General features: G+C 37.6%; 3 protein-coding genes across 5 annotated transcripts in view; 1 reads left to right on the top strand and 2 right to left on the bottom strand.

The window, feature by feature from the left end:
* Nucleotides 1–258: 258 nt before the first annotated feature.
* Nucleotides 259–7779, top strand: LOC135643613 (uncharacterized). Of its 2 annotated transcripts, none has more exons than XM_065160786.1 (6): nucleotides 259–594; nucleotides 697–821; nucleotides 899–995; nucleotides 1083–1192; nucleotides 2661–2735; nucleotides 6114–6327. In XM_065160786.1, exons 1-6 carry the CDS (start codon nucleotides 525–527, stop codon nucleotides 6168–6170), a joined length of 534 nt encoding a protein of 177 aa, XP_065016858.1. In that variant the 5' UTR covers nucleotides 259–524; the 3' UTR covers nucleotides 6171–6327. The 2 variants fall into 2 exon arrangements, with proteins under 2 accessions (XP_065016858.1, XP_065016859.1); XM_065160787.1 differs by lacking the exon at nucleotides 6114–6327 and adding an exon at nucleotides 7492–7779 and having other exon boundaries at nucleotides 263–594.
* Nucleotides 7780–7989: 210 nt separating this feature from the next.
* LOC103992113 (heparanase-like protein 3) lies at nucleotides 7990–11694 on the bottom strand. Its single transcript, XM_009411705.3, has 9 exons — nucleotides 11114–11694; nucleotides 10188–10224; nucleotides 9868–10051; nucleotides 9625–9773; nucleotides 9253–9486; nucleotides 8979–9168; nucleotides 8764–8889; nucleotides 8595–8694; nucleotides 7990–8517 (listed from the first exon to the last, which is right to left on the bottom strand). Exons 1-9 carry the CDS (start codon nucleotides 11363–11365, stop codon nucleotides 8140–8142), a joined length of 1650 nt encoding a protein of 549 aa, XP_009409980.2. The 5' UTR covers nucleotides 11366–11694; the 3' UTR covers nucleotides 7990–8139.
* A 1285-nt stretch (nucleotides 11695–12979) lies between these two features.
* The window catches only part of LOC103992112 (uncharacterized), a 34726-nt gene continuing 24629 nt past the window's right edge, over nucleotides 12980–23076 (bottom strand). Inside the window, exons 11-18 of one of the 2 annotated variants that reach the window (XM_065159968.1) lie at nucleotides 22503–22665; nucleotides 22303–22425; nucleotides 19137–19265; nucleotides 18965–19063; nucleotides 16405–16494; nucleotides 16202–16286; nucleotides 13580–13710; nucleotides 12980–13469 (exon numbers count right to left, since the gene is read on the bottom strand). In XM_065159968.1, the coding sequence (XP_065016040.1) occupies nucleotides 13341–13469; nucleotides 13580–13710; nucleotides 16202–16286; nucleotides 16405–16494; nucleotides 18965–19063; nucleotides 19137–19265; nucleotides 22303–22425; nucleotides 22503–22665 (949 nt within the window). In that variant the 3' untranslated portion in view covers nucleotides 12980–13340. Of the gene's footprint in view, nucleotides 13470–13579; nucleotides 13711–16201; nucleotides 16287–16404; nucleotides 16495–18964; nucleotides 19064–19136; nucleotides 19266–20224; nucleotides 20431–22302; nucleotides 22426–22502; nucleotides 22666–23076 lie in introns of those variants that run through there. The other variant, XM_065159969.1, reaches the window with a different exon arrangement.

Here is a 23076-nt window from a genome sequence, read left to right as displayed (position 1 = left end):
AGATATCGGCAAATCATGAAACAGGCGATCACCCAACAAACCTTACCCACCTTTCGACATTCAATATATAAAGCAGGTAACGGACGAAGCAGTGGGCCCGACGACATATCTGAGAAGCGAGGGGCTGTTCCGCGGGTTCATAAAGAATGTTGGAGCATCGGTCTCGAAACACCCTTTTATTATATTATTATTCTTTCAGTAGGATCTCAATGTAGGTAAATAAAACCAATGCACTAACCAACTGCTTAGCTTAGCTTAGCTCTGGTTAACCCTAAACCACACATCATCCGTCTTCACCGTATCCCCTGGCCGCATTGTGATTTCGACGGACGGTTCCGTCGAGGTGTTCCCTTGATTGATTGCCATCGTGATCGGCTCCAACGATCCCTCTCCTCGTCTCCTCTCTTCCTACCTTCACGTCCCCTTTTAAACCCGCTATTCCGTTTCGCTCGCCGCACCGACCGCGAGAGAGAGAGAGAGAGAGAGAGAGAGAGAGAAAGGGGAGGAGGTGAATCCTGAAACAAATGGGGAACGCCTCTTCCATGCTCACCCAGTACGACATCGAGGAAGTCCAAGAGCACTGCCACTACCTCTGTATCCTCCACTCCCTCTGCTCTTCGACCTATTTTGCCAACAAACGGTAGCAATGAGACCAAGAATTTGATCGATTGTTTGTTGTTCTTGCTTGTGTGCCAGTCTCGCAGCAGGAGATCGTTGCCCTATACAATCGCTTCTGCCAGCTTGATCGCAGCGCCAAGGGCTTCATCTCCTCTGATGAGTTCCTCTCTATCCCCGAGTTCTCCCTCAACCCCCTCTCTCAAGTTCGCTTCTGCCTCCGCAATCCGCCTTTGGTTTGTTGGTCTACGTGTTCTATATAAGTTTGTCGTTGTTTATGCAGAGGCTGCTCAAGATGGTCGATGGGTTGAACTTCAAGGTGTTCGTCGCCTTCCTGTCGGCCTTCAGCCCGCTAGCCACCGTCCCGCAGAAGATCGAATGTAAGTAATCGTCGCCTTAAATTGTTGTGTCGGGGGACTGCATGTCATTGAATTCAGTGGTTTTTTGTTGCATTTTGATGTCTGCAGTGATCTTTAAGGTGTATGACGTTGATGGTAAGGGGAGAGTTACATTCAAGGACTTGATGGAGGTGCTTGGTGACTTGACGGGGTCGTTCATGTCCGAGGAGCAGAGAGAGGTTAGATCCATTTAAAGATTTCGTCATTAGTTCCCCTATTTTGTGATTTTGTAGTGCTGCCGTCCTATTATGTTGTTTAATTTGATGTTCATGAGATCCTTTTGTCAATCAACCCTACAGGAAGTTGCAAGCAGATGATTGATGAAAGGGATCCCAACCTTGCAATATATGCATTAAGAAAAACAGTAATCCAAGCATGTGCCTAGATGTTTATAAGCATGTCTATTTTTAGGGCTACTAGTGTGCAAAATCCTGATCTAACTAAGTAGTAAATTGATATATAACCTCTTTTTATTACATAGAAATAGGCTATAAACTAACAACCCTCCCAAAAGTGAACTGGTATTCCTGTTGCTGCTGCTCTTTCCCTTTCCTCTCTGGGCTGGTTATTGTGGATTTGATGACTGAACCATCCAGGCCTCCATGCAATGAAGGGGTGGATCTCTACCCCTATCCACATCTTGGGAGGTGTTGGAGGCTCCTTCCCTTAGTTTGATAGGAATCCCTAGACTCCCATCTTTGATTCTAAAGGAGTACCAATCTTTGATGGACCTTGTTGGAGTGAGCTAGGCCTCGAACATGGGACATGTCTCACATAGTTGCATGTTGCTCATGCACAGCTTCTTGTACATCATATAGGAATTAGGGTCCGAAACTAGCACCATAGCAATATTAAGCCTAAAAATTGATACAATGCATCATTTGGATTGCTGTGCCAACCTTATTTTGCATCAAGTTTCATGAACTATTTGTTATCCATATCAATTAACATCGTAGAGAGATTGACATCGCAAATCGATAGGAGCACATGCATACGCATTTGGTCCAATGGAATATGAAGGTTTCCATTGACTTTTTTCCTTGATGTTAAAAGATCATTTTGCATTTGGTAAATATATGTAACTATGTTCATGTTGATCCTCTCTTCAAAGGACAGTAATTAAAATAGTGGCCCTGACTGTACTGTTCACCTCATATCGAAGATTTACTATCTAGGTGTACAAATTGTTCTCGGATATCTCTTCACCGTCTAAAAATGGTTGATCTTGATATATTCATGATGAACTTTTTCAAACTTATGCATGTATTACATTCCTTTGTATTACGTTATGAATATAAATGCTAATATTACAATATGAAGGTTTTTTAGCACATGGTGTATTACAGTTTGAATATGGATGCTAATATTACTATATAAGTATTTATTACATTCCTTTGTATGTTGTTTCAGTTGCTTCTGATAGTTATTCTAATCTGAAAACTGAATTCAAAGTGAGAGTTGTTTACTTACAGTTTTTCAGCTGAGTGAACTTAACCAAACATTGGTAAGAAAATATAGTCAAGGGAAAGCTGTCCTTGAATTGTAATATTGATTTACTTTCTGACAAACATTGTTGCAGAAGTGCATCTTCGTGATAGTGTACATAGAACTATCTGAGTTGTTGTACTCCCATTTAACTTCTTGCAGATAGTCTTAAGCCAGGTTTTGAAGGAAGCTGGTTACTCAAGAGACTCGCCACTTTTGTTGGAAGACTTTATGAAGGTATTGATTTTATTCTCATGTATTTATCAACAAATGAACTGTTGCTTTTTGGATTTTCTTTGTTACTTGATATGGCTGAAAGCAATGATTTTCCTTAAACATTAGGCTTATATTTTTTTCTGTGATTTAAAAAGTGCTAGGTGCCAAAAGGCACTAAGGTCAAAAAACGACCAAGGCGCTAGGTGCTCGCCTAAGCGCTCGCCCGAGCGAAGCGAGATGCTAAAATATAAAAATATATAATATAATTAATATATATAATTATTTAAATAAAAAAATATGCTATTAAATTAAAAAATCGGGTACAAAATCATAATAAATAAATAAATCATAATAGTATATTTTTATTTTTTAAATAAAAATACTATTAAATAAATAAAAATTAATAGTATTAAAATCAAAATAATATAATATTAATATAGTAAATAAAAATACTATTATTAGTATACAGTTAGCAGTATACTATTAATATATTGTTAACAGTATAGTGAGAAGAGTGTGAGAAGACCGAGGCTGCTCAGGCAACGGCAGTGGTAGTAAGCGACAATCGTAGCTCGAGCGGGAGCGGCGAGCGACAACGGGAGTGGGAGCGATTGTGGCAGCGGGGAGTAGCGACAGTAGCGGCGAGCAACGACAATGGCAGTGGCAGCGACAACGGAGAAGAAAGCACGACGGCAAAATCATGTGTTAGGGTTGGGGAAGTCAGGGAAATCGCAAGAGGGAGCCTGATATCGGTGATTTAGTTGGTTTGATTGAACCAACTAAAGCACCAGAGACCAACCAGACCTAAAAATCTGGTTCGGTCACCTAGTTTAACCCAGGCGCTTGCCCAAAGTGCCCGACACCTAGGCTCGGGCGAGCGCCCAGGCAGTGCCTCTTGGAAGCGAGGCGCTTGGACATGAAGCGAGGCGCTCGGGCCTCGCCTCGCCTCGCCTCGCCCGAGCACCGAGGCGAGCGCCCGAGTTCCTATTGAAATCACTTGACTTTTTTTTGTTAATTTTGTGTTTGGATGAGTGAATGTTGAAGTGCTTAGGAGTCATATTATAATCTTTATATATGTTTATCTAATGTAAATTCAGTATCATCTTCTAAAGATGAGGGAACATTTGTTTATAAAAGAGTGTAATGCACAATTGGCAGATGGTGAGTTCCATATGAGGAAGTTTACTATGGATGTACTTGTTAGCACATATAGCATACTAAGATCATGACTTGTTCATCTAGTCTTGTGCAAAATTACATCCTACTAAACTTCATATTGATCATTGACTATTCTTCTATAAGGGATGAATTTTTTATGAGATTTCTACCATCAATTTTAATGAGTTTGCTGGAAACCATAATTTGTATGGACCTTACATTTGTATCTGTATGACATAACTTTTCCAGAATTCCAAAGACCCATATATTGTATGGGCTTAGCACTTATACATGCGTGACACAATTTCCTTGGAAATTTATTATTTTTACTTGCCTAGCATATCCAAATGTCTGACATATCTTTTGTAGTTATAATATTTAGTTTTCTCAAAGTGCCCATGCCATAGCTTTTGTTATATATATTCCAATGCTTAAGGCACCAGGCATGCACTTGACCCAAATTAATGGAATTGATTCATATATAAATTAGAAGGTAAAACTCATCTTATAAAAATTATAAAAAAATATAATTGATGATAAATATAATTAGAAGAAAAAACTTCAATCAAATATATCATTATATATAAATTAATGGAATTGCTTTGGTTTAATTATTGTTTTGGTCCTTTTGATTTAAGCATGTCCTACACCAAATGGGCTAATATGCCACTTATTATGAATCAGATAGTTGCTAAATATTTTTAGTGTATCACAAATGGTAGGGATGTTGCATGGTATAAAATAATCCTTGATATGGAGTTTTGGACAAGCCTGGCTCAGTATAAATTGTCAAATTTGAACTTATGTGGCTTTTAACTCATGGGTGTACTTAGATTCAAGTTAGATTGAACACAGTCCAAATCCATATGATAGTAAAGTTTGGTAGAGCAAGAGTAGACCTAAATGAATCATAATGGAAATTAAGTTGTCATTATGTCTATAGCAACATGTCCTAATCCATAGTTGTTATGTATAATCAAAATGAATCAGATACATGGGTTGGTGCTAGTTAGTTTAACAGGTAGAGATTTGATCAGTCCTGGGATCAAAACATGCCTTCACCCCTTGTCATCAAAAAAGTAAAAAAAAAAAAATCAGATACTTAGGATTATTTTCTTGGTATGCATCAGGTCCATATATGATTATGTTGCTTGCTGCCAAAATATGACCTGATCCTGCATATTTGATATGAATCCAGCTCATCGTGTGAAGCATATTTCCCACAAACTAGAACATGGGTGCAGCCGTAATCCAAACACAAATATTGTATCCAGGATTATGATCCTGATCCTGCATATTTGATATTTGATATGATCTGATCCTGCATATTTGATATGAATCCAGCATCGTGTGAAGCATATTTCCCACAAACTATAACATGGGTGCAGCCGTAATCCAAACACAAATATTGTATCCAGGATTATGATCCTGATCCTGCATATTTGATATTTGATATGATCTGATCCTGCATATTTGATATGAATCCAGCATCGTGTGAAGCATATTTCCCACAAACTATAACATGGGTGCAGCCGTAATCCAAACACAAATATTGTATCCAGGATTATGATCCTGATCCTGCATATTTGATATTTGATATGATCTGATCCTGCATATTTGATATGAATCCAGCATCGTGTGAAGCATATTTCCCACAAACTATAACATGGGTGCAGCCGTAATCCAAACACAAATATTGTATCCAGGATTATGATAAATAATACTGAACCTGGTCATCAGGTACAACTCATGTATCATATATCAGGCTGTAGGTCAGATTAATCTTTGCTATATTGTTCCTAACATGTATCCACCATGATTACATAGTAGCCTATACTTTTGTATGGTGTGGAACACAAAGAATATTTTTGGGATAAGTATGTCAGGTATTAGAAGCTACTAACTGAAGGTTTGATCTTATGAATACACCTTTTAAGTATTAAGGAAAGAAAAAGGGATATTTGAAACGTAAATTGTATGTAATATTAAATGATAGTTCAAATATATTTTTGAGAGGGAAGCTTCACTAAGTGTATCTTTGGTACAACTATAAGATTTGTAAACTAATAATGCTATTCCATGCCCTTGCCTTAGAGGATGTGGCTTGTTATCATTAGTTGTCAAAAGCCAAGAATTCTGAATATTTGACTGCCATTCATCAAAACATCTTGTAACCAATTGTATATATCCAATATATTAGAGTGATGATCAATTCAATGCTATACTTTTTCGCTGCTGCAGGCTGCTGGCTCTCATAGTGAGACTTTACTTGAAGCTGTGATTGCAGTTAGACATTAGGTTGAAAATCTTGTTGAACTGATGTATATGGTAAAAATATGAAAGGTAGGAATCGCTTATGTGTCCATCCAACCACATGTTGCTTTTCTTCTGGACTAAGAACAGAAGTTTGAATAAAGATTATAAGCGAAAAGTTTGAATTACCTTTTACCTCTAATCTTCATGATGTAACTTATGATATTTCAATTATACCCTTTACTCGCCATAGATGGTGTTATTGTCTTCCAGATTCTTTGGAAGGGATCTTAAGGATTGCTCGGCAATTGCATAACATATAATTCCAACTAGCTCTTGCTGTAGGTTGCATCCAAATGTATAAATTTTGTCATCTTCCATGGAGCACTAAGAAGACTTGGGGTTACTCCACTAACCCAACCCTATGTTGTTAACAAGGTTTGGGATACGAGGTTGAGTGCTAAGAAGTAAGATACCCACAATATCGAACTCCTCTAAGCTCTTGACTCGACAAATCTTGTTGGAGGTTTTACTTTTGGAACCATATAAGGCCAAAGGCATGTTTTACATTTGGAAGGAATTGAAATGTCAAGGTAAAGGTTGCTTGCTGTCTCCATGTCCCCCGGTTGAAAGCAATGCAAGGTTAAAGGATTAAGTGGTCTGTTTTTTCACATCATAAGTGTATTAAAAGAATATTGGGAAGAGAAGTGATTTTTGGTGTTTAAGCTTAAAAATGGGTGGGGAAGAAAATTCTGTTCTTTTAGACTTTTAGTATTTTATGATGATGGAATACCTGCAAAAGAAGAATAATATCTCTTGTATATTCATCATCAATTTATCAAACAGGGAAAGTGTGAATAAGCTGACTTGCAAGTCAGATATTTCTGGTGCAGCAACGGCTGGCTTCCACTTTCTTGATGACAATGCCATATGCATGATGGCCAATTTCATATTTAGGCATTTGGAAATTTAGTTCATTCTTTAAGTTAAAACCTTCAATCTGAATGTGTCACCTTTGATTTTCAATCATTATAGAATTCTGTTTCATAATGTAATACTATTAGATGTCTATTTAGTGTTAGCTAACGAATATGTGCTAGATCTGTTTACTCTTTTATCTGTTGATGTAAAACATAACTTTGACTTGTTCTTAAATATCATTAGAAAATGGAAAATTGGAAATAATTTTATTCCATGTTGCATAGGAAGTTATACTTTTCCAAGAGGTTTGTCATACAGGCAATAATATTTCTCTTCCTAGCGCAGAAATAATTAATTCCAAGAGGTTATCATTTTGGAATGATGCAAGTAATTATCTGGGCGTGTTGGTGTTTTCATCTTCTAACTTAAGGTATTTGTGTTACAGGTTCTTTGTAAACCTGGTATGACAATGGAGGTTGAGGTACCTGTTGATTAAGTCATTGTATAGCAACGTTTCAGTGGATTGGCTCGTCATACTTATAAAACATTACAATAAAAAAGCAATTACTTCTTTATGTTCCTGGACATGCAATATCAAATGTATTAGAAAATAAGATAAAGCAGTAAATTGTTGAACTATTTTGTTATCTTTGTAGTTGGGTTTTTCCCACAGTTGTAGAGCAGGACTTTGCCCAGACCAGCCTATAATAACACAAGTGATATAATTTGTTTCTATCATAGGATTGGACGATTCATCAGTCAAACTCACTTTTATTTACCCTTTTCTTTTTTGTCCTTTTCGCCGAAAGTGCTCTTAACATTGAACTTTGTCTCTTTGTTGGCTAGCATACTTCTGGAGTATATTTTTTGCTGTTTAATCATTGCGCGTGTGCAAGGAGAACTAATGAAGAGCTAAGATTGCTTTTAACAGTTGGTCTCACCATTGCATCATAAGTCATTTTTCCTTCATTCAATTATTGTCTAATAAAGATGCTCGGAAAAGAATCACAATCCTTCTCTCAGCCTTGCAGCCACAAGAGCGGACTACTTCGTAGTCCACCCTCCACCCTCCACATCGAGCAATACAACATCACTACCTACATGCCGGCGCATAAAAATAAGGAATGTGTGCAAAGACAATGGAAAATGGAGCAACTGTGATGGGCTGTGTTGCTTCGACTTTAACAGGTTCCAGCTCTGGAATATTCCCACTGGAGTCCACAGCTAAGATGTTGCCATTCAGCAGCACGGTCTGGCTATGGATGTCCCCATCCTTGGCTGTTAGGTGGTACTCTTCCCTGGTGAACTCACTCGTCTTCCCCAGCCTTGGAATATGGTTGAATCTTGTTCTGTGAGCCCCGTGACGGTGATGCTGCTTCAGAGCCGCTGAGTACACAGTTTGAGTGGTGACAAAAACCGGAGTGGTGCTGTTGTTGCCACTGAGATTGATCAACAGTAGCGTAATCCCAGGCTGCCAATATCACGAGGAGACTGTGTCAACAACGCAAGGCGAGGAATCGGTCCTGGCACCAATGTAAATCTACTTACAGATTCTCTGGCACAATGTGCGTATGCCCTTATCTTGTTCGTCCCGGTTATATTTGTCGACAAGACGCGTCTCCCCATCAACCGATGCCACAGGAGAGCACTGCAGGAAGAGGGGAGTTTTCAGTACACTTAGCTGTAAAGCCACAACAGAAAGAAGTGGATGGCTCGCCTGTAATAGTCAGGATTCGGATGGAAGGTGGTGGTGTTGAGCAGGCCATAGTTTCCACCGATCAACGATTGCCTGCAATAAGTCTTGGTGTCGTACGTTGACGACATGCCGAGCTGATCCAAGTACCTACCAGCTCCGAAAGGCAATTATAATGTCCTCAAATGATTCTTACAAGACTTCCAATAATTCAGAGGAGGTGGTACCATTGGGCTCACCAGAAGCTGAAAACAAAGGAATCCGTCACCAGATGGTGACCACTGTTGTATGCCCCTCCTGCTTCACCCACCCAAGCAATGGTACTAGTTCCTGCACTGCTAAGAATCCTCTGTAGATCCCGGAATGTACCGGCTTCACCATCCAGATAAGAGGGATCAATAATTTTCTCAGTCAAGTGCTGGTCAACACCTACAATTTGTCAAGAGTCTTTAACTTGTCTACCAGAGAGAGAGATAGAATATAATGCTGAGCCTGTAGCAGTAAAAGTGATACCTGGACCAAGATTATAGATGTGGTGAGTAATCACATCCAAGGAGTTGGGTTTCGTCTTGCTGATGATCTCGGTGAACCAATTGGTATCCAAGAATCCCCCTGGTGCTAACACCAATGGCTTATCCTGTAACCCTTGGTAAATCTCATTGATGATTGATCTGAGGTTGATCACATCTGCAGCATACTGATCTGCTCCAATTCTAGCTCCAACTCCTGATCCACTTAGTTCATTTCCTAAGGCACACAGAGGAACATTCAATTTTGCAGCAAAATTTTTTTTTGGTCAACACAGAAAAAAGAGCCTGTTTGTATAGCCTTTGCAATTGGTTAACAAGTTCCCAAAGTATTCAGGAATTATCAAGGTAGGTTTACCGAGTTCCCAGCCATGGATGGTGTAACCCTTGTTGACTGTGTATCGGATAAGAGCAGCAGCGTTGCTGTAGTTCCAGGGTCCTCCTAGAGAACCATCACTCAAAGGAACTCTTCCATTGAGAGCATTCAGACCAAAGATAATGACAGCCCTGGAGCATATACACAGGATATGCAACATGAAATTTCTCGGTAACTCAAGTACTAAGTTATGCACTCAATTCATGGAAGTAGAAAATTCAATACCCGGCCTTTTGGAAGAACTCATTGAGTTCATCCCATCTTGACATTGGTAAGCAACCTTGAGTGAAACCAAACATCTCAGAAGTGCTCTTGATAAATTGTGTACATGATTGTTTCGGATCTCCTGTGCCATATATGATCTTATCTTGCAAGGAACCCCCGAGACGAAGCTTCAGAGGAGAAAATGCTGAAAAAACAATACCGCGAACAAGGAGACAAACAGAAAAAAATAAATAAAAAAATATATTTCAGAATACTAATCTTCAAGAACTGAGACAATAAGAACAGGCAGCTGTTTTTCCGCATATGTATTACTTCCCCACCTTTGACAGCATTCAGCAAGATGGGGTTGGAAAGATTCTGCATGAAGGAAAAGATGAAACACCTGTGTCAATCACGATGTTTAAAATTATTCAAGTTTCATGTATTAACTCAAAAGAATAGACAAGAATCTAAAGAAACATATAAAACCACCAAATATGCATATCATAATCCCATTGCTCAGATCATTTTCTTATAAAGAAACTATAAATACCTCAATAGAAACTATAAATAAAAATTTAAATACTCTAGACTTAAAGTAAACATATGATTCTTTATAGATCTCAAGAGATCCATATAACCAACCCCAAATACTTGGGACTTACGATTTTATTATTATTATTTTTAGCTGATTAATTTGGATGGAGATACATACGATACATTATTATAGTCCATATAATGATGACATGTGAAAAGCAATGTTCCACCTTCCGGGATACTTCAGCGAGAAACCTATCCTTAGAATCAACAGCAAACATTCTGAATGATAACATACCACTTAAATATGCATCACAATCACAAGGTTAGTGTGAGTGCTCTATCAAAACATCAATATCTTGCTGCAACATGCATGACTTAATTAGCATAGCAAGCTGCAGAAGTTCCAACCTACCAAACTAAATTCCAAGAACTTATGGAAATCATGAATGAGGTGTTCTTTGGCACCAAATCCCTAACTAAAACCTACACGACAGATAGATCTCATGGCTTTCCATTCTCTCAAACCCACGAGGAATTGCCTCGTCGATTCCATCTCCTCAATCAAACAGTACCCTCAAACTCCGATTTGTTTCATCATCACGCCCAAAAGAATCTGCACACGCTCCAGATTTCGTAATGCTAATCGAGAACCAACAAGGAAAGCTAAACATGTTAGCAAGCCACAGCCACATTAGCACATCCACCAACACAACACAACACAACTCACCAGATTGAGCAAGGAAGCCAAACCCCAACTACATGTCCCGTAATCACATTTCTCCGGCGGCCACCAATCCAGCGTAGCACAGACAAAATCCCCGTCCGTCACCGCAATGGCGGCCGTGCCGTCCACGACCACAGCCACTGCGTCGGCACCAGACGTGCCCGGTCCGCCGGAATACACCGCGACCGGCCCCGCGAGCCACAGAAACCCCCAGAAGAAGAACCCGAGGAGCTGGGAAAGAAGGCCACCGCCCATTTCTCCCTTGGCAAGAAACAAAAGCAAAGCAAAAGGCTAGCGGCCCAAATGGAGGGAGGCAGAGGAGATCGCCGGACTATATAAGCAGCGCATCATTCTGGAGAAGGGAAAGGGGGGAAGGAATTGAATGAGGGCTTCGGTTTGGTTTGGATTGGTGGAGAAAATTAAGCTTGGAATCTCTTTTAGCAGAAGGGGACGAGAGAGGGAAAGGTAACTTTTGGTTTCCTTTTCTTGCATGCACCTCAGGTGACGCGACTCCTTTATGGACCACTGTCTCCACACACAAATGCCGACGGTGGGGGGGTTATCCTACCACTGGTTAAGCTGCCATTTACCAGTAACAAAGACAGTGCAGGAATTGCGAGAGAGAGAGAGAGAGAGAGAGAGAGAGAGAGAGAGAGAGAGAGGTGGGGAGCATGTGAGGAGAAGGTGGAGTGTTGGTTTGGTGGCATCGGGGGCGGGATGAGAGCTTTTTTGACTGTAGCTTAATTAATGCAAGAGGAGGCCGACATCCCCATATAGATAGATGCGGCATTACGGTATCGAATGCTGCATGGAAATAATGAGTTTGACCGCCGGTCTTAAGTTTTTGAAATCATTAACTAAGGTCTATTGTTTTTATTAGTGTCATGCGACAACGTTCAAATCTTCTTCTGGATGAGATTACCACCTTAACAACTCGCAGTTCCAGGTTTGTATGAATCAGGTGACCATGGTGTTAATTGCTTGACGATCATGGTGGTGTGATGATTGCGTGTGGCTCATGGTTGATTACAAGGAATAGGTTGACGATCATGGTGATGTGATGATTGTGTGTGTGGCTCCTGAGTAATTAATTACAAGGAATTGCTTGATGATAATGGTAGTAGATCCAACAAGGTTAACTAACTTACGTATGGCGGCGATGGAAAAGATCACATGGATAGGTATGTCTCCAATTATTGCACGCCTTTATGCAAGTGGGTTGGTTCCTTCTAATAAAATGGGCAAATAAATGCCACCTTTCTTCCATTCGGTACTTTGTATTCGGAGATTACGTTTGGCTTTCATGTAGCCGAAGCTTGCGGGTTGAGAAAAGGAAGTTGGTGATTGGTTTGACAGGAGAGAGTAAACCAGTATAGGTTGCATGCAAGCAAAGCTATAGTTAGCGTCCCCCTCTTCATCAAGGACACGTTCTTAATAGTTATTTCTATATATGCTGCTGCTGTCTTTCGAGGCAAAGAACTTTAGCCGGGAATGCAGGACTTGGCGTGGGGAATACATCTAACTTTTAGATTTTTCTTGTTTATGTGTACACTCAACACCACCTAAGGTAAGGTAGTGGGGACATGGAAGTCTAGTGAATGGTAATCTAATAAAGATGGATCAAAGAGTAATGTGGTTGAAGATTCAAATGCACCTGTAGATAGATGTAAGTGTTCTTTCCATTCCATTTTCCTGAGAACTCATTTATAATCAAATGGAATTAAAAAATTGTTGGATGTCATGACAAAATCTGACAGTTTTAATCAAATAAAATATAATTGTGAAACCAATGCAAACAAACCCTTGGAATCCAGAATTACCAAGTACATTCAGATATGATTTACGGGAAAAGAAAAAGGCAGAATCAAATATAAGAGACCTCTGCAATCCTTCACTGTTGTTTATTTGAATATATCTGGGTAGTAATTAAACATAAAAGGGTCCGCCATTACTAGATACCTCATCTCCTTTTAACTTCTAAATTTCCTCAACTGGCAATGAAAATACAAAAAAAAAAAGAAAGCATAAGAAAAATGATTACTTTACACGAAGACAGTAAGTATATATACAATGGGGGCTGGTATAGCACTTGAGCTGTCAGCAATAACCAAACTGCCCACTACTAATTACACAAGCCAGTGAACAGCAAGCCAATGATGAGAATTGGGTAATTTTTTCTGATTAATGTCTCCAATCCTCGAGGGTAGCTGCTAAGGTACAGAAACCGGTTTCACCTTTGCCTGTGCTGAAGCTGCTGTGCCCGTGCGATCCTATCTGCATACATTGGGAGGTGCACAATTTCGGAAATTTCATTCAAGAGAACTTCTTCTGTAATGTTATCATTAATGCTGCGCATCACCTGTTGAGGCAAACAGCAGAATTAGATAGATATGCACTGATAAGGAATGCAACCTCTGACAAACATACATATATATATATATTTTTATATATATATATATATATACTTACCTTTCTGTAAGTGTTGATATCATTTGGTGTAGCTTTATCTGTTCTTATGCGCATGCATGACCAGCAGCCTTCTTGTGCATCCCAGGAGCATTCGACGATCTTTCCTGAAAGGCTTGCGATGTCCTCTTCGCCTATACAAGTTTTAAGAATGAGTTTTAAGCATACAATTTACAGCTAAGGAAAATGTACCTTATAAAGTCCAAATCAATAGTGCAGGCAAAGTTAAAACAAAAACTACAGCCAGAAACTAATGCAAGCATGTGCATTAGTTTAAATACAATATGCTAAACAGACTCTATCATGGCTAACGTGCAGCTATGCTGAATGTTCAGTGTCCAACTTAACTGAATGTATATTAAGAGCACATACACATTTGCAGAGCTCATTGAGTACTTATTCATTGTACACTATTCTTGTCACTCTTTAACAGTTGCCCCGCTTGATAACTTTAATGGCTTAATGTGATATTTACCAGGCCCTGATTTCTGATAATTCTCCATAAGCATTATATTTCAAAAACAGTTGCCTAGACTAATACGTAGGGCTGCACCACCTTGTGAAAAGGCTTCAATGATATGCCTGGGAATCAACATTTAGGAATATGCCTAGGGAGATAGGTAACTCGTAGGCACTCTATTTAATCTGTCTTGTGTAGTCAGTTCTAGAGCATTAGCCTAGATACTTAGAAGCAATACCCAAGACAAAAGGATAATGCATAAAGTTCTCGCCATTATGAGGTTTGGAAAAAGTCCATGTATATTCGCTTACTCCAAGCGGACAAGCAAATTTATAAGACAAATCCTGGTCAACATAGGCTGCTAAGGAGCAAACTTATAGTGACATCAAGCCTGGCCCTCTCCCATGAAACAGTACAATAAAAATAAACAACTTGCATATTAAGTTCACCAAGCCTTTTTAAGGCAACAAAAATCCTTTTCCATTAAAGCCAGAAGATGATGAAAAAGAAGTGCAAAGAAAGAACAAATAGACAATAAAGCAAGTCAAAGATAACAAAACAAAACAAAAAAAGAAATACTGGATGGTAAGCTCTATATCACTTATGGACCACCCAAAATTGGGCAGTCCGTGTTCTGTTCCATTGGGAAGCAGTATGTATTAAGTAGTATAAAATGAGTCCTTCCAGTTTGTAGAACTCTGGATATGAATTTGAATATGTCAATATCTGGTCCATCTTCATCCTATAAGAAAGATCTCTTTTATTAGATTCCCTTGATATCACAATTAAATTATGTTGTCAAATTGCTGATTATACCCCTTACCAGATAAACGTGAATTACCAGACAATTATGCTTCTAGCTGACATCATACCGAAAATGGACCCTTTGAACTTATGGATAGTGACACTTATGGAATTCTTAACAACATACATAATGCCAGTCAGTAAAAGGTGCATGCCCATGCATGACCAGAACACAGCATATTCTATGCCATTTGATCAAAAGACACCTCATAAATGGATGAAGTCCACTGAGACTTTCCAAACCAAATTCCACAGGGAATTCCACTGCCCCAAAAACCAATCAGTTACCAAATAAAAATAACCACGATAAAAGAAGGAACCTATGACTGGGAACTCAGATGTGATATAGTGCAACAACACTCAATCTTGCTGTCATGTGTATAGACCAGTGCAAACCTAAAAGACCACCCATCAACACCTACTAAATTTCTGGTTTGATGGACATGGTTGAGATCTCAATCTACTGCACAAGCATTGTCATTCATGTCAATTGTCACTGCAGAATAGAAGGCCAACACCTACACCAACATGGTTTGAAAATATTCTGCAGTCTGCACACTGTCACATTCTTTGATCGATAATCAACACGAATCGAAATAGCATTGGTTTCTTTTACCTTTTATACTGAACTATGCAGCTGAAAGATAACAATTATCTCACATATAACCACCATCTAGAAGTCAACAAGAGGCATTTCTTGATTTTTTTTCTTTAATTTTGTGCAATTTACTAGCTGGTTTTCGAAATAGTAATTTTTGCATTGAAAGTCAGTTATTTATGACCTAAATAATTCTATATTCAACCCAATTCAGACAACTTCTGTATTGAATGCTTTCTCATAATGGTGAACATGGTCTCCCTGCTTGTGGAAATAACAATAGGTAAAACCACCATCGATATCATAGTGGAAAGGGCCTCATGCACTGTCATCAACTTTGATAATCTTAAAGTCAGGTTCTTTCTCAGATATATCAGTCACTAAGAAAAAGGGCCAATATATTGTGTAACATTCCCATAATTGTAACGTGCATAACTATTTTTACGATCAAAACCATGACAGCCATGCCAACAGGAGACAACCGAATCATGCACCAGGGTATACTCTCCAACATGAATAACTAGTAGAAAAAAGTTGCTTGCTCCAATATAAAGAGCATATTAAGTCAAACAAAGAAGCTCATGCCACTCATCCATTAAGTATCAAACGTACATTCAAGAAATGCTGAAATGCCACTAATACTAGGAAACAAACCTTATTAAGCAGCAAGAAAGGAAGAACATGAACTAGTAAATATAAATGTATTGTCTTAGCACATACCAAAATTTCCCCAAAATATAAGATAAATAACCAAATTCATCACCTGCAAACGAAACACGTGCCCCATCCATGAGTTTCTTTTTTCCTCTCTCAAAAAGGAAAAGCAACTGGCGGTTCTCACTGCCAATCTGCAAAAATGAGACAAAATATCCAACCAAGTTATAGATAAATAATCTAAAAACTAATCAATAGCATGCTGAGCAGACAAAAAAAGTGAAAAGAACAAGGCAAAAGTCATGTGAAAACCTCAAATAGAAAGTCAACTGAGTTCATTGATGGATATTTCCATTTTAGGAGACCCTCATGTGTACGTGGTATATATGGATCATCCCATCCCTGAAATTGAAAAGAAAGAAATCAATATATAATTTATTCTACAACTGAACTTAAATGCACTACATTAGATTATCCTAACACTTCAAATCAATTGTGTTAATGATTAGCATAAGGGACTCAGATGTACAAATCTGAATAAATCTATCATTTGTGTACTGTTGTTATACAAAGGAGCTTTCAAACCCTACTTCTTGCTTTCTCTTTGATATTAACAGTTCAGCCATGTCATTTATCTCTTTGACCCATTTTGACAGAATCGAACCAAACCAGCTATTTAACCATGACCAGACCTACAGATTGACATCACTGCTGGTTTAAGTGCACAGATGATCACTGAGGACATCATTTTTTAGATCAATTTATTTTATTTCATCTTCAATTCTTAGATCAAATATTCTTCAATAATTAAATCTATTCTGTTTTTAGGTGTGAAATAAGAGTGGAGTTTCATACATATATTGATATGGACCAAGAAAACAGTCAAAAGGCATCCAAATATTGGCATCCTGTTAATGCCTCCAGGTTGCAAGGATTGGACATACTATAAAATGGAAATGTTGGTGCGGAAATTAAATGGAAATAAGGCAGTGTTCAAACAATATCCATTCAAGAACAGAGATGCCTATATCTAGAAGTTTATTTTCATAGAAGTAATAAATGTATGGATTCACCATAATGTTGTAATTAAAAAACACAAAACAAGAGATTTGCAGGCATAAGAACTTCATTTTACCAAACCTCAGTAATTTTAATCATCAACTCAAAATAAATCTACATTTATTTCCTGTTGCATAGCTTTTTGCGAGTTTACATTCACAGTAGCTATGCTTCACTTAAGATGAGAACAAAACTTAGCAGTATACAATCACTCACTGGTGTTGTGTTAGATGAAGCAAGTATCAAGAAGTTCCAGAAACTTGTCCCAAGAATACAAGTTGATTTCAAATGTCTTTTTAAGCTTAAAGTTGAAACATTGTATCAGAGTAGAGCATTCCTGAAAATGAAATCTATAGAACAGCCAGTTGATGATCTAAAATATGGGCTATCTACTATATACACAGTAGAAGGTTCATCTAGTAATTACAAGACCTTTTAATTTCTTAGGGTTTCACAATATTTATCAACAATGATGTGTTTGAAATAATGATTAGAAACAACATAATTTCAATGCCTTGCAAGCCTGGTTCAATTAACAAAAGACATCTGGCTTCCAAATGTTCACCAGCCTTAGAAGCACCAACACTATATAACAGCCCTAGGAGGTTGCAGTTTCTCATTTGCAATGGGGAACACATGCATGAGGAGATGTCTAGATTGCCAAAATTCATAATGTACTGCTAAATTAGCTCCATCCTACTTAAAACATATGGAGAAATAGTCACCAATTTAGTGCCACATTACTAAAAAAGAAAGCATGAATAATAGCAAATAAGCAGGTATATCAATTCTTATATTTGCCCTCCTTTTGCAGTTTCTGCTAATCATTCTCATAATTAAACTAAAAGCCAACTGCTACCAAATGTTTGCATGAAGACAATGTGCCAACAAACTCACCATTAGAACTTAATGAGCTCAAGAAATAGCAGTCTTTCAGACATTCAACTATACAAGTACAATTAGAGAAGTTCAATCTCTTACTTGGAGATGCTTAACTGTTATTTTAATTGTCATTTCAATAGAATGTATTACTTGCTGAAAGCATGCAAGCCAACAGGTCATGACAAAATGACATGAGATTGTAGAAATATATTTTCATCTTAATGTCCAACAAACGATGACTAATTTGTAAAAGTAACCTAAAGTTATGACAATAATTGTACTAAAATAATTCTTGTAACTCACACTTAGAAGAAATGCAGACCCACAAATTATGAACAAAAAAATATAAAAGGATATGATCAACTTCTAGACCCTTACAAGCAACAGTATTTAGATGATGAACTTTCTTTTTTTTTTTAACTTCCTTTAAAACAAGTAGTCTTGCCTCATAATTCTTTTTTTAATCAAAGATTTCTTGCTGATCTGTGGCTATTTGCAGCATGGTACATAAATTGCCAACAGACCAGAAAAAGGAATAGACGTCTGTCCATGTAACATATTATGAAAACCATACAGCTGCTGATGACCCAAGTGGTTGACATGACATGGCATTGAACATCAAGAATTTAAATCTCAGTCTGATATTAATTTTGGAAACCTATCAGACCGGTACGGTAGCATTATTATACTCAACGGTACACCTACCTGTATCTCCTGATATCATTGGGTATTATCTGAAATTCAATAATTTAAAAAGTTAAACAAACCCATATCAGAAACATGTGAAAGTATAAACCACTATATGGAAATATATTCCCAAATCCAATGACGATCCTTGAATCAAATTGCACTAGAAATGAAAGCATAGTCTAAATTACCATCATGATATTGCAGAGCAAATATACAAATTCTACTAAAGACAACCAAGTACCTGAAATATAAGGCCATCAGCTTCATGTGAAAGCCTTGGAATAAATTCCTTTAAGAGTTTAGCAACAGTTGATAAAAACCAAAAGTCCTTCCTGCGAACCTGTTTAAAACTAGGATATTAATACATGTTGCACGCCAGAATACCAAACTGATGTGTTCTTTCAATTACATACTGAAAATGGCTCCATGTCATATCTATAAACAGGGTGCCCTTTGCTCTCAAATTCAAATTGTTTTCTTTCATTGTTCCGTGGTCGAACTACTTCTTCCTCAAGCAGTTTCCACCTTTCAGAAAAGGGCAACTGCATCAACAAAAAAAGAGGTAAGATGACATGATGAATTAATGCACGCCACACCTTTATTATAAAAGAAACAGGAGATAGAAAATTGAAATACATGAAAACTAACTGAAAGGATAAAATAATATGTTTGTCACTTACAGAAATTTAACTTATTTCAACAGAAAATATTGTATAATTGAATGTGAAAAAGTTCAGTATATAAATCAAAAAGTTAAGACAGAAATTTCTGAATTACCACATAGAATAAAATATAGGGTTGGAAACAAAAAGGATAAAAATGTGAAGAAAACAACCTAGATAATATCCACAAGCAACAAAAGCCAGATGCAATTTAGTTGATCAGACTTGGTTAAACACAGAAAGCTAACAAAAAAGAAAGAAATATCAAAATATTTTATACATCTGGAAAGGTAATAAAATGCACACATTCACCAAGGACAATCTCTCTCTCGCTAATTCAAAATCAATCCTAGCCAGACCCATGCAATGATGAAAGCCTCATGCCCTGGGTTTAGCCCCTTTTTTAACAAAAAATGAAGTATAAAGGGCGTTTAAGCTACAAAGAAAAGCAAGCCAATATGTCAACAGTGTGTAATAACAGCAGAAACAGGAAACATTTTATTATTTTATTGCTAGAATCATTTTAGATTATCTTAAATGAGGTAAAGAAAGATTCAATGTATACACAGAGCTAAACGCTAGCAAGCATCTGTGACCACGATGTTGCTTTTGATCACTCTATCTTCATGAATAAACTTGAAAATATTAGAGGTAGTCAAATGTCCCACAAATCAGAGGCGGGGGATAGTGCAGTCCATCTGCGCAGCAGAGAAATATAGCCACATCCAGAAGAAAGGGCAAATTCAACCAAATTATTAGAATTTGATCTTCCAATAAGTAATAAAAATCAACTTCGAGTAAGATGAGAGAAACACCCACATTAGCTAAGCTGGTTAGATTCCTGTTATCTGCTTAATGAGAGTCATTGTATCCTACTCTTAAGCAGAATTATCTTTAGCAGATACTTGCCCTGGTCATATCCCAATATCTCTAATTACATACAGATTCAAGCATTCCTGTAACTCTGATCTTGATTATAACACCTTAGTGATGAATTGATTGGCTAAAGAGATTCAGATGGCTCCTTTCCTAGCCATTCTTTTTTCTACAAAAAAGATTAAGAGATGACATAAACAGGATGAAAGTTCAGCTGGGAGCATCAATAGAAGAATTAACTTAATAGGTAATAATGTACCAAAAGAAATTATAAGAAAGAGTAGAATGGTCCAATTCATATTGAAGAGAAGCTCAAAAGAAGTGACCTTAAGGCTGGTTTGAAGATAGGGAATACAAGATATATATATATATATATATTGTAGGCAAAGATTTGGAAGATATATGCACTAACAAAGGGGACATGAACTCCAAAATATTATCATGCAGTCGTTACTGGTAAGGCATAGGAAAATTCATTTTTAACTAGAACTTTTTTGCATCCTTTTTTCTAATTTTGTCTATCCATTTTTTGGGGATGGAGGTAGCTGGGAGTGTGGGGTGGAGTTGCCATCAAAAGCATCGAGGACTTTGTAAAGTTAGGCGAGACAAATGTACTAAAAACAAGAAATACTAGCTGATGCACAGTAAACTTTACTGTGTTCATTAGGACTGCACCTTAGCTTGTGTTCAACCTGAACATATGTGGCATGACCAACAACTGGACAGGTTGTTTGGTCTACTTTTTCAGATTTAGGGTTAATTTAGGTTAGGAAATCTCAATCAAAACCAACATGGATGGTTAGAGTTGATTCGAGACCCCACTAGATCCCAACAAAAAACCAGCACCAACTAGTCTAAGTCAACCCAATCCATGCCCATCCTGATTGGGCAATACAAAGGATTCTACTATTTATTACATAGAATATCTATTAGCAAGAGCCTAAATACGTACTGCCCGCCAGCTCAAACAGAAATTTGTGGAACAGGGTTTACTGTGCAGACCAACTTGTATTAAGCTTTACAGCCTGATATCTACTCGGTGCTGCCTTTGTACCAGGTGGTGGGCCTACCACCTAGTTCAAAACTCCCACTCATTCAAGGGGGATCTTAGCTGAAACTTAAGCCAAAGATACCCAGTTGAAGCTCACAGCCATATTCTCTTCACTTCATTCATCCCTCCAGTTATAAGCTTTGGAAACTGAGAAAGAAGATTTTTCTCTCCAATTAAGGTAAGTTGTAAACCAGAATTTTAGTTTTAATATTTGTTTCATGCATTACCTCTCTCATCAAGGACTGATTTATGTGTGATCAACCACTTGTAAGATAGGATTCCTTTGCTTAATTCTAGCCAATATCTACAACTTGGCCAAATCTTTGTAGATCTAGATAAAATCTACGTAAATGCAGTCTAAACCAACACCTGATCTGCATGGTTCTAGCCCAGATCTACATAAATCTTCGTTGCTTACACGCCTTTGCATGATTACCAGTCTTGCTTGGGCAAAACCGAACAGTTCATGCATTAACTAAGTTAATTTGCCAATTTTGAGTTAGTTTATACAATTACTAATGAGCAATCAAATTGAGGCATAATTGGCATATTAATTTAGGCTGAGCCCAGAAGCAATAGCTTGGATCTACTTTGATATAATATTTTGAACTCTTCCAAGCTTGTGTATGTTGCATATAATCTACACATTATGGCCCAGTTATGTGGTAAATAAATAGTTAATAATAATTAGCATTTCATTTTCTAATTTGGCATATTTGTGTTTAGCATCCCTTGTCATGCTTGTTGTGTAAAGATATAGTGCCACCTTTAGTGCAAATTAGCTCGAACCAGTGACCCACATGATGCACAAAATAGGAATCATGCTAACTACTCTAGAAATGTGTCTATCATAACAATTATCCTAATACTCCAGCAGCAAAATATAGCCAAACAGGACAGCACAATAGGTGTATTATGTGTAAGCAACCCACTAATTAATTCTATCAAAAATTCAATGAGGCACATATAATATACAGAATGAGACCCTACCTTTATAACAGAGTGATGATTTAATGCAACCAAATCATATGCTAAATATCTTCTCTTCAGCCCTGCATCTGGGATTTTGTCAATAATCATTTCGCCATCAATCAATGTCCCGCTATGGAAACCCTTGCATGAAAAAACAAGCAGGTTAGATCAAATAAAATAGTTCAGATTGTGTTTGTGAGAAACCCACATGAATTTACCTCAGCAGGGTTTTTCAGAGGAAACCGCATTTGAACCCTCCGAAAGCAAAAGTTTCGATCAATTAAGTAACAGCCAGTATTGGTAATAAACATCATATACCGGGTTCCATCAGCTTTCCATGTAGCATAGTAATACCGTTGTCTTAGTAGTTGCAGATTATCCCTGCATGTCATGTTATACAGTCTAAAAATCAATCTCTTATTTTAAGCAAATATGAATCTTAATAAATAAAAATGTAAGACAAAATGAATATCACAACGTCTGCTTGCCCTGTGTCAGCAGAGTTGTGCAATGTGTATTACAACATATTTGATCCTTAAGCCATCTATCCAGCACTTTCATGGGCGAGGTACTTGAGCATGTACATGAACACAGACTTCATCATGAAGCATCTTACATGCTGTTCACAAGATTAAAATTTTTTGACAAATGCAGAGAAAACTCATAGAGGGAAACCAAGTTGGGGAATCATACAGTCAATTTTATTATCTAAGATCAAAATTTTCATTTCTAAAAGTTTCTTCAGTACTTACAAGTTGAGAGTCCAATTATCCATAAACAATTTAAGACAGT

The sequence above is a fragment of the Musa acuminata genome, chromosome BXJ3-7 (assembly GCF_036884655.1).
Source record: "Musa acuminata AAA Group cultivar baxijiao chromosome BXJ3-7, Cavendish_Baxijiao_AAA, whole genome shotgun sequence".
NCBI lineage: Eukaryota > Viridiplantae > Streptophyta > Magnoliopsida > Zingiberales > Musaceae > Musa > Musa acuminata.
The sequence above is the reverse complement of the archived record's forward strand: the minus strand, read 5'-3'. Positions and strand labels throughout refer to the sequence as shown.

What these genes read in the sequence shown, in the direction of transcription:
- LOC103992113 (XM_009411705.3), bottom strand. Translation starts at nt 11,365, where the DNA reads ATGGGCGGTGGCCTTCTTTCCCAGCTCCTCGGGTTCTTCTTCTGGGGG. An exon ending in CTTGCTGAATGCTGTCAAAG is followed by an intron (nt 10,052 to 10,187) that starts GTGGGGAAGTAA and finishes TTGTTTTTTCAG; the next exon opens with CATTTTCTCCTCTGAAGCTT. An exon ending in CCGAATCCTGACTATTACAG is followed by an intron (nt 8,695 to 8,763) that starts GCGAGCCATCCA and finishes CTCTTCCTGCAG; the next exon opens with TGCTCTCCTGTGGCATCGGT.
- LOC135643613 (XM_065160786.1), top strand. Translation starts at nt 525, where the DNA reads ATGGGGAACGCCTCTTCCATGCTCACCCAGTACGACATCGAGGAAGTC. An exon ending in CGTCCCGCAGAAGATCGAAT is followed by an intron (nt 996 to 1,082) that starts GTAAGTAATCGT and finishes TGATGTCTGCAG; the next exon opens with TGATCTTTAAGGTGTATGAC. An exon ending in TGTTGGAAGACTTTATGAAG is followed by an intron (nt 2,736 to 6,113) that starts GTATTGATTTTA and finishes TCGCTGCTGCAG; the next exon opens with GCTGCTGGCTCTCATAGTGA.